At 38.9% G+C, this 12,035-nt stretch overlaps 1 protein-coding gene across 1 annotated transcript in view; it reads right to left on the bottom strand.

Moving 5' to 3' along the window:
• The window catches only part of PCDH15 (protocadherin related 15), a 796,162-nt gene that overhangs the window by 319,101 nt on the left and 465,026 nt on the right, over nt 1-12,035 (bottom strand). The window contains exon 19 of the mRNA XM_069981835.1: nt 7,792-8,016. Coding sequence (XP_069837936.1) covers nt 7,792-8,016 — 225 coding nt within the window. The remainder of the gene's footprint in view (nt 1-7,791; nt 8,017-12,035) is intronic.

Below are 12,035 nucleotides of genomic sequence, written 5' to 3'. Positions count from 1 at the left end.
TCCGGTGACGATCACCACTCCATTCGCTCGCCGTCTGCCTCACCGTCACCGCCGTCCAGCGTTGTCTCTGACTTCTGGGTCCTGGGGATGGAAAAGGCTGCCAGTGCGCTTGCGCACCGGCAGCCTTTTCATTGGCTGGAGCGCATCACATGGCTTCCAGCAACCTCAGCCAATCAGGGCTGAGCAAGCTGAAAGCCATGTGATTCGCTCCAGCCAATCACTCTCCCATTCACTCTCCATGAAGACGCTGAGGAGGAGGAAGACCCGGACCGCCCCCCGGCTCTGACGTCTTCGTCACCAGATGCCGCCCGGGAGAAGAGGACCGTGAGGATCGTAATAGGTAATGTATACATTCTTTAACTTCCGGGCGGGGGGGTCGGGGGTCCGAAAGTGGGGGAAGGGGGCCAGACCGGGTATTTAACCACATTACAAAGTTATATAACTTTGTAATGTGTGTTAAATAAGCTAAAAAAATTTCGCCGGAGTTGTCCTTTAAGCAATAAGACTGAGTAGAAATTGTGACACTTTCCAAGCTTGTAACAATATCCAGATAGCATGTGCCACCCAGTAAAGCAAGAAAGGTATAGCAATAATTTCTTTCTCACATGTGGCAAATTCCCCCTGCCATGGGGACAGTTTGAAAGCCAGACATTGGTACCTTAAGGTATTTATTCTTAAGTTATTCTTTGACAAGTTAATACTGGCAATGAAATGCTACAGCAGAAAATGGAGCTCTAATGTAAAGTGAAGTAAATGGAGAGCGCCCTATATTGCTTCAGCTGGTAAGGCACAAGGTTCTGATTAGTTAATTGATTATTGATTTGCTGTAGACTATTGCGAATTAACTTCAAAGATGTAATTTTGCATGAGTCTAAGACATCACAAGCGTTTTCCTCAGGCAGTCATAAACGTCTCGGCAAACATTCACATGATCAAACAATCTATTGGTGCTGTTGCTAATCAAATGGAATAACAGGCAGAATTGTACTATTATGACAGGCAGTCATCAACCACTTTGATACTGTAAAAGGATTAAAGGAAGGCTTGAAGACACATCTGAACAATCTTTTTAACTATAGCATATTCATACATGCAAGACACTTAAAGTTGTCACTAGATTTTAAAGTGGACCCCTCATTTCCACATAATTGAGGCAGATATTTTTGACCTGAAGCATTCTTTGGCTAGTCCTGTGTTTTGGGACTCTTAAATGAGGCTTCAAAGGCTTTTTGCATATCCGTACGTGAACAGTGAGCCTTAAACTGTAGCCAGCCCACTGTCCCTACCTACTTGGACGTACTGCCCTAAATGGCAGAACCCAACATCAGGTAGAATAGTCAGCAGTCTGTGTCAAGACTAGCAGAAACAAAATCAGAAAGCAAATACCAAGTCAGAGTAAGGCCAAGGGTCAAAACCAGGATAACATGCTAAGAACTAAATCATAGTCATACACAAAAATCTTGGCTATCACCAATAGAATTGCTCATGTTTTATTGAAGATTCAACATAGGAACAATACACAGGACGTTTTTTCGGTACAACGTTATGCGATCCTGTGTATTATTCTTACGTTGACTCTTCAATAAATCACAAGCGATTTTATTGGTGAGTGCTGAGAGTTTTGTGACTAGCTATGTGTGAAATTTTGCTCCCTTCTATAAGCACCACCGATCCTCAGAGTGCCGATTACATATTTTTGTCTTTTAAGAACCAAATCATAGTCAGAAACCAAAACCAGCTAACATGCCAAGGGTCATACACAAAAAGTAGCAAAGTACAAAATTAGAACACATAAGCAAAGTAACAGAATAAAAAGCCAAGGTCAGGAACACTAGGTAAACATTTTAGGAGCAATATGGAAGATGCTGGTGACGCAGTCTGAAACACACAATCACGGGCAGCAATGGAACATTAGCTGACTGTTTAAATCTCCCGACATGTCACAGCTGTGATTGTTCTGATGCTACAGAGTCCATAGTAGATTGCTAGGCCTGCTCATCACTCGGCCTAGTCAGTGTATCACTCCCCTGTGAGATGATTGGATGCCTGGCTGTCACTTGATTGCCACGCATCACTGGCACTGGAATTCTACCTCCCACACCATGCAGAGATTAAATGGACACCAAAGGTACACAGCTAGGTAAATGCCTTATAACCCTCCATTTCTGAGAGTTCTGAGAAAGTTTTTAAGTGCTGTATACAAATAAAAGAGCCAAAAGTTGAAATGGGCATCCTTGGGCCTCCCAGGTGAAATAATTTGAAGAACTTATCCCCCCCCCTTTTTAGAACATGTAAATGTCCATTTTCAATTGGATTGTCAGCCATATCGTTAACCAGGTTAAATATAAATATTTTTTTTAATTAGCCTATTAGTAAAGGACATTAATGGGAAGTAATCAGCCCCGGTGTCTTTTCTAGATGGGCTTGTTTTCTTCTTTAAGATCAATTATTGTGTCAAACATTTTGGCCGAACAGAAGACAGGTTGTATCCATCGTGTTACTTGTGTTAGACTAAATATGTTGTATCCATGTTTCCCATGACTCCTTAGGACTATGTTCACACTACGTTTAACAGTGTCCGTTGCATAGCAACAAACTCTGTTAAACTGCTGGATGCTAGGCTGCAAGAAAGTTCTCTTTTCACAACTGACTTGCGGGCACCGCCAGGTGTAACCGCAAATCAATTAATCATTTACTTCAATGTAAAGTACAGCCGCCGGACGACTTTACATTGTGTGAACAACTGGTATTTCTGGATGCTGTTCGGTGGACACCATTCAGAAATAATAGGTATGTACATCATTTTAATGCCCGTTCTAAAGAGCGGGTGTTAAAATAACAATGTGTGCATATAGTGGATAGCCTTGCATTGACTTCAATGCAATGCCGCCCCTGTAGTAAATAATGGACGCTGATTCCATTGCAATCAGTTACCGTTCTTTAATCAAAAATAATGTGTGAACATAGCCTAGTACTGCATCCAACATCTTCAGCTTCCGCTATTCAAATGCTAAACGATCAGACTCGAGCATGCTCGAGTTGCACTCATCTCTATTCTCTATACATTGCATGGAAGTTGGCTGACTCTAAAAGCTTATACAAATGCCCTAACAATACACGGTCTTTCTGGTGATGGATATGTTTTATCTAAATGTACCACAGTGTTACAAATGACATCTAATTCAATAATATGAATTATTAATGGAAAAAAAGAAAAAATTACAAGACTATAAACATAAGACATGCTCTACTTTGTCTAGATTTTCATTAGTATTGCAAGTATAAAGGACAGGAAAGGTACAGTTTAAACAAAAGACTATGTGACCTCTGTATCTTTTAATGTTTGACACTACATGACACATTTGCTTGTAACAATCATAATGATGTAACATAATGATAAGAAGAAATGAGATTTTTTTTTCCCTGTATATATCTTTATATCCTGAAATTATATCTTTTTATATCCTGAAATTCGAGTCATTTTTCAAATTGTTAATTCCTTTTGAATGCTGAATAAGAAGCAGTCATGCTGAAAATAATAAGCATAATAACTATGCCATGTTCCGTATAGTATAAATCATACATTTTCCTGAACATATTATTCTATTTGTGTCTTTTCTGTTACACAACTCATTGATTATTTTACTTCAGATTTATGTGGATCTAATTCAGGTACTTTAGGGTTATTCTTTGAAAAAAACATTGAGAGATTGTGCATTAAGCACCGAGAAAATAATCCTAGAAGTAACTAAATACTATACTACAACAAATCAGGCATATTTTAGAAAAACCACTTGGGAAACTGGATATGGAATTTAGTAAATTTAGATTGCCAACCACATGCAGAGCATCTACCATGGGCTTTTCCATCAAACCCACTTGTATCTAAATAAAGAATCTGATATCCTTTATTGGGCTTCTCTAAGTGAATAATTTGAACATTTGTTTTGGGTCATTGTTATGCTGGAAGACCCATCTTTAACACTTTTACTGAGGCTATGGGCCAAAATCTCGCAACACATGGCTTTATTCATCCTTCCTTCATTATAGTGTAGTCTTCCTGTCCCCTTTGCAGAAAAGCACCCCAAATATATCATGTTTCCACCCCTATGCTTCACAGTTTGGACTATGTTCTTGGGGTTCAACTCATTCTTCTTTTTTCTCCAAACACGGTGAGTGGAGTTGAGATTAAAAAGTTCTATTTTGGTCTTATCTGACCAGATGATCTCCCATACCTCCTCTAGATCATCCAGTTGGTTTACTTCAAATAGACTTGAACAAGGGCAGGAGTGAGCAGTGCCCTTGTGTGCGTGCTTTGCAGAATTTTAATCCATGACAGCATAGTGTGTTATTATGGATAATTTTTGAGATTGTGATCCCAGCTCTCTTCAGGTCATTGGCCAGATCTTCTTCTGTAATTCTGGGCTTATTTCTGACCTTTTTTTTTAGAATCTTTATTACTCCATGAAGCAAGATTTTGCTTGGAGCCACAGACCAAGGAAGATTTACAGCCATCTTGTGTTTCTTCCATTTTCTAATAATTGTGCCAAAAATTGTTACCTTCTCACCAAGCTCCTTGCCTATTGTCCTGTAACCCATGCCAGGATACACTTTTCTCAGTGGTGGCCTTATACAGCTCTTTGGGTCTTGGTCTTGGTGGAGAGGCTGGAGTAAGATTGATTAAGTATGTAGACCTATATATATATATATATATATATATATATATATATATATATATATATATATATACAGGTAAGAGTTAAAATGGACAAATTAGCTTCTGAGAAATTTGCAGGTCTGTAAGAGCCACAATTCTTGCTGATTGGTAGGTGATCGAATACTTAGTATTCACCTTTGTTCACCGTTGAAGTGTCCCTACGATGAAAATTACAGACCTCTTCAATCTTTTTAGGTGAGAAAAAATATATATATATGGAAAGTGAGGTTTGATAACAGCATGCTGTGCAGCAACTTTACTGATTCATTAGTCTGCAGTGAGATTAGAAGTTCTGCAACAACTTTGGGCAGGGAAATAGTAGGATTGGTGTAAGAGGAGAGTAGGCAGGGTGGGAGGGCTGTGATAAAAAAGCTGGGATAAAGCAATGCATTATGGGACTTGTAGTACTAAACAATTCCTCAACCAGGACATACAGCCATGATATATAGAACAAAGACCCCCCAATAAAAAAATATATGGATTTAGGATGGTTTCAAAATAGGCCAGTCAGATAAGCAAGAGGATGCGCTTCTGCGGCAAGTTTATTATTATTATTATTATTATTATTATTATTATTATTATTATTATTATTATTATTATTATTTTTCCTGATGCTGGATTATCTTTTAAACTGTGCTACCTTCCCAGACGTATTGCCTACCTTGGGACTAGACACACTCTCTGCCCTGAACTTAGCCTGTACCCAGACTACTTTCATGCCAGCCTCCTTATTACTTTGATGCAGCACCATTTGGAATGCAAGGCCCCCAAGAGATATCAATCAGGTGGTCTCATGCAGAAACGTACAGTTCCTTGAATAGGAAATAAAGGGTGAAAAACAGGAGATCACTTAAACTATACCCTCACTATAGGTGAGGTTCAGTGACACAGTGGGTCCACATATGCCAGTCCCTACACAGTTGAGAAATGGATACAATTGTATCTATTGTAGAAAATTTTCTGACATATAAAACATTGTAACAAACTATTAGTGAAATGTGTCTCTGGATACAATTGTATGTGGTTCTTGGATACGTCAGGGAGATTTTTGTACAATTGTATCCATTAGTATTCTTATACACTGACTGCAAACTAATATAAATGCTAAAGAAATGAAATGCAGAATGTATTATATATATGAAGAATATTTTAGTTATATGGCGATTAAACTTTATGTGAAATGGAAGAAGATTCTAAAATGTACTGTATTATCCTGTGTTTCATGACACACAGATGGGGTCATTAAGAACAGTCTTATTGTTACTATTATCTATGACAATACCAAAACACATACTACCACATTTATTTAAAGAAAAAGAAAAGGATGTAATCTACGAAGATACTGTACACCTAAGCTCTGCTGATCTGAAAGATTAATCTTTTCTCCATATAATCAGCAATAAATCAGTGTACAGACCCATAACCATATATCCGCGTGTCTCTAGCCATTGATTGTACTGATGTATGTGAAAGCATGGAAGCCCTTTCATCCGATTCCATGCACTTGCACTTATATACAGTACATTATCTCTACAATGCCTTTTTTGCACTAAATACACCAATAAATCCTAAATCATTAGAAAGCCTTACTCGCCCTATTCCTCACAGTATGCAATAGCCCTGCATTAGATACGGTTTACCACGCATGATACAATATTTATGCGCTCAGAACTATAGCTGCTTTTCTATTTATGGATTTCGGTCAATGCCATAAAAAATAAACTCCAGATGACCAGTTAGTACTACTGCTAGACCTGCTGTCATAGTGATAAAGTACATATATTTGTTGTTATTGCTACACATGGGAGAAATAGAGGATTACAATTCATTTCATTACCTGGCCCATTACAGCAGTGTATTAGGAAAACAACTATAAAAATATATATATATATATATATATATATATATATATATATATATATATATATATATTCTTTTTCCAATTTGTGCCCATTTTCCACTAGATTAAAGTGTTCTGGATTTAATGCGAAAGCCATACTTAGCGTACAAAATAAATAATAGAAAGATGTATCCATCAGCCTTAACATTAAAACCACAAAACATTCATAACCCACATTTTCTGTATCAAAGGGTGGACATCTGGAAAATCATTTGCCCAAATCTGATTTTTATGTGATTCACACATTGGCAATCAGTATAGTGGCAGGGACTCCTTCCAAAGACAGGAGTCCCTGCTCCTATTCCTACTAAGCAGCACGTTATACACAGTTTGCCTTGCTGCTCAGCTACATCGATTGGGCTGGATGTAGATTGTTTTCTAGCAGTAAGCAGTGATAAAGTGACGCATAGTGCTCAGCCCAGCGAAGGTTCAGTGAGCACTTCCTCCTGCTTAGTACTCAATTTTCATAGAACCTGGAAGTATGTATGCACTCAAAAAGCATTTGGTTATGTGGATGGGTATGGTCCATGGATGCTTTACATGCATTAACTGAATCTCTACAGCTATATTCTATATATCTGTAGGATATATATTACAGTATATACAAACTTTTTTTTTTTTTTTTTGGGGGGGGGGGGATTTATCATCATGCGCTCTTGACATATGCCCCCAAAAAGGGCAGATTTGTCTCCTTTCCATGGCGTACATCAGCCATATTTCCTGCTTGCCTGATGGGTGGGCAGGCGACTGCGACAAGGAAGAGAGGAGGCATGACCTCCTCCCACGCCTCATTCACTAAGGTTCACGCCTGAAAACAGACATAAACCAGGCAAAAGTCTACGCCTGCTTCAGAGCAGGTGTAGAATTTTGCACAATACCTGCACCGGGTTCAGGACTGGCCAGCTGTACTAAGTGACATGCACCTCTTAGTAAATCCGGTTGGGGAAAGGAGGGTGAGTCTTGATAAATGTCCCCTTATATCTCTATACATGTGTATTATAGATACAAATGGTAAGTTGGTAACTTAGAAAACATGTGGTCAACAATAATAACAACAGTAATAATAAATTAGCAAAAAATATATATAACTTGATGATACCCCTTTAAGACAATATTCTCTCTTTTCCATCACCACGTATTTAACAATGTTAGATAGACACTTTAATTTCCTTACCTTTATTCTCACTGTTACAGTAGCAATTCCAGGAGGCATGCTTCCCATGGCATCAAAAGCCTCAACGAGAAATACGTATACAGCCTCTTTGCCAGTGAAGGATTCATAGTCAAGTGGTTTTAGAAGCGATAACTCTCCAGTTGACGAGTTGATTTGAAAAAGCTCCAAAACTTCCTGGGATCTTATCCGATAAGTAACATTAGCACCGAGATCAGCATCCTTTGCCTGAAACACAATAAACAGATCAATATTGAAATCAAAGCAGACAAAGCCAGTGAATAAAGCAGGTTGAAGGGCAAGAATAATTGAACCAGAGAAAATATATGTATTGAGTTTCAAAGAAGTCTCCAAAATAGAATTGAACGCTTACAGTTGTTTTGCTTTTTGTTATGGGTCATTTTAATGCATTGATCAGGAGAAAATATAAACAGTTCAGCGGATATTTATCTGATATTTCTGTCACATTCACAGTAAGGGTGCCGTCTGCAATATCTCAACTTGATTAGAATTGATCTTTAACTGTTACATTAACTTTGTCATCTAAACGACTCAGGAAAAAAAAATCCTCCAAGCCTAGTTACTGTACTAGTAACTGCGCTGCCATTATGGTTGACATTATTGTGAGCATTTATCTGACTGAACTCCCAGAGAACTTTAGAAATAGCTTTTTCTGGAATAGGTTGCTCAAGATTAGATTAAAAAGTCTACTTTCCAGAAACAGCACCACTCTTGTCCAGGGGTTGTGTCTGGTATTACAACGCATTCCAATGTCACTGTATAGGGCTGAACTGCAATACCAATTGAATGCAAAGATCCCCTAGGAACGAATCACTACAGTAATGCATATCAAATAGTAGAGAAAGGACCTAAGGATTTGAGTTGACCTAAGGGTTTATGAAGTTAAGAAACAATGCAGTACAAAGAAAAAGAATTTAAAAAGCCTCCCAAAAAGGCTGGGTTCACAAATTGAGAGCCGCAGGCTATGTTCACACTATGTCCGTTCCACAGAAATCAGCACTACGTAAGTACCGCAGGAATCCCGGCGTTGTAACAACGGCCGTGATTCCTGCGGTACTTACGTAGTGCTGAAGGCTGAGGAAATCCCGGCCGGAGTGTATACACATGTCAGTTTTCTGCAGCCGCTATTCAGTGAATAGTGGTTGCAGAAAACCCAGTCAGTGCACACATTGAAGCGAGCGGCCGGAGCTCCATTGTGTGCTGTGGGGAGCTCTGATGCGGGTGCACAAGGATGTGCCTGCATCAAAACTCTGCGGCGCTAAAGATGATCTTTTCTGAGACCAGACGTTCCATGACCCGGCTGGGTCACGGAACGGCCGGTCTCATACTACATGTGAACATAGCTCCAAAGTGCAAAGGATTTATGAGGAGGCATTGCGCTTCTACATAAATCCTGTAAGACTCTGCGCTATGGGGAATTTTTTAAAGGCAGGCTCAAAAAAATGCAAGGCTTAAAGGGGAACTCTGGCGGAAATCTTTTTCTTTCAAATCAACTGGTTTCAGAAAGTTATGTAGATTTCGAATTTACATCTATTTGAAAATCTCCAGTCTTCCATTCCTTATCAGCTGGTGTATGTCCTGCAGGAAGTGGTGTATTCTTTCCAGTCTGACACAGTGCTCTCTGCTGCCACAAATCCCTATAGAAAACCTCTAGAGATGAGCGAACTGGGTTCGGCTTCGAGTCGATCCAAACCCGAACGTTTGGTATTTGATTAGCTGGGGCTGCTGAACTTGGATAAGGCTCTAAGGCCTTATGCACACGTTCAGTAATTTTTTCTGGTCCTGAAACAACCCGCTAAAAATTACAGATTAGACATCTGTATTGCATCCGTATTGCATCCATATTTCCGTAAATCCATTTTTACTACTCCAATGCTTTTAAATGCACTTCATCCATATTTTTTTGCGGAAATACGGATGCCAACATGTTACAATCTGTAAACAATCCATAAACAATTGATTTCAATGAGAGGATCCGTAAAAAAGATCAGGGTCCGTACTAGGACATGTCCTTTTTTTTTCAGGATTGATTTTCATCCATTTCTGCTAATGATAGTGTGAATAGCCCAATAGACATCAAGGTGCACTAACTCGGATCCGTAAATACGGATCTGTAAATTACGGGACGTGTGCATAAGGCCTAAGGTTGTCTGGAAATCATGGATACAGCCAATGACTATATCCATGTTTTCAACATAGCCTTAGGGATTTATCCAACTTCAGCAGCCACCGCTAAAAAAAATGCCGAAAGTTCGGGTTTGGATCGATTCGAGTATGCTTGAGGTTTGCTCATCTCTAAAAACCTCTCCTGCTCTAGACTTTTCCTGACATAGACAGAGGTGGCAGCAGAGAGCACTGTGTCAGACTGGATACCACTTCCTGTAGGACATACAGCAGCTGATAAGGAATGGAAGACTGGAGATTTCTTAATAGAAGCAAATTAAAATCTATATAACTTTCTGAAACCAGTTTATTTGAAAGAAAAAGATTTTTGCTGGAGTTCCCCTTTAATAAATGTTACAAATTGTATAGAAAATTAATAAAAGTCGATAGACTGAACGTCAGACTTCTTTATCTTGTCATTGGGAAAGCTGTATGACATTGTAGTGATTAACATCTAAGCCTTCCTTATTTACATTACTGTAGTATACAACAGGCAAGGCGGTGTACCCAGCAATCATTACCATTACTGTGTATGCAAAGCAAAATCTGCTCAAAATACCTATGAATATTTACGATATTAGAAACAAAGTGAAATGCTAATACATGAAGAGCAATAATATCCTAGGAGAACCCAAGTAGAAGATCAGTGGTTTAAAGTACACCACAGGGGCTCCCATATAGGAGATAAGTATCTAATAGCATCCATCATATTATACCAAAAAAATAGCAAGAAATCATTTTTATTATAACAGATATACAGGATTACAGAGCACTGAAATAAGCTTAGAGGGGATTTTCGAGTATGTATGTTTTATTTACTTTGTAGTTAAAAGCTATACAGTATTCTAATTTACCGTCTTCAATATGTCAATTTTCAAACATTGTTCTACAGTAATGGATCAGCGGATCTGAACATTCTGCAAAAGCAAACTAACACCACTTCCACTTAAGCACATTTTGTATACCTATAACACCTGTTTTATGTTGAGCGTATAATCGATCTAATGTTAATTTATGGGGCTATTTTTATGGTGTATAAAATATACAGGGGTTTGAGAATCCAACATGCACTACTTTTATCCATTATTCATACGGAAAGACCCCTTTTAAGTCTATGCAAAGGGATTCAAGTAGGGATGTATCCATATATGTTTTGTATTTGACATGCATTGCACCTCTATTTTGTATGTATTACATCTCTATTGCAACTATTCTAAAGAGCAGTTCAATTTCTAACCTAGCCTATAAGACAGCCCATCAGTATTTACTGTACAGAAATGCAATGCCATCTGCAGGTTGTACCAGCAGATCAGACAAGCCAGGCACATAGGCCTTTGAAAGGCCTTGCAGTGATAAGCAATTGCATTACGTAGGTACATGTGATCGGGCATTACCTTGGCATAACCTATGTCTAGATTTGGCTGTGAGCATTGACACCAGCATGTAGATGGGTAAACAGTAATAAAGTGAAAGCCAGCTCACCCTTGCGTTTTCTCTGGCGCCTGAATCCACATTGAGCCAATGTGTATAGTCCGATATGAGAAACAAGCAATCCAGCAATCCAGTAAAACGTAATACTTTATTTAATCTTTTAGTAAATACAGGCATCTATACCATAGTGTGGCACACCACAGGGGTACTGATGGCCCGTTTTGTGTGCATAAGCATGCAATTGTGTGAAATGCGTCATCAGTACCCCTTTTATGTACCGTACTGTGGTGTAGATTACTGTATTTTAACAGAAGATGAGAGTTTTACCGGATTGCTAGATCGCTTAAATTTTAGATGAGTAAATACCCTGCACTAGTCCTAGAGCTAATGCCGATGACTAAGGGTTTATTCTCTCGCTTTGTAATCCCTTACTATTAGAGATGAGCGAACCTGGAGCATGCTCGAGTCGATCTGAACCCGAACTTTCGGCATTTGATTAGCGGTGGCTGCTGAACTTGGATAAAGCCCTAAGGCTATGTGGAAAACATGGATATAGTCATTGGCTGTATCCATGTTTTCCAGACAACCTCAGAGCTTTATCCAAGTTCAGCAGCCCCAGCTAATCAAATACC

The sequence above is a fragment of the Dendropsophus ebraccatus genome, chromosome 8, assembly GCF_027789765.1.
Source record: "Dendropsophus ebraccatus isolate aDenEbr1 chromosome 8, aDenEbr1.pat, whole genome shotgun sequence".
Lineage (NCBI taxonomy): Eukaryota > Metazoa > Chordata > Amphibia > Anura > Hylidae > Dendropsophus > Dendropsophus ebraccatus.
Note: the sequence above shows the minus strand (reverse complement) of the source record. Positions and strands in the feature narration are given on the sequence as shown.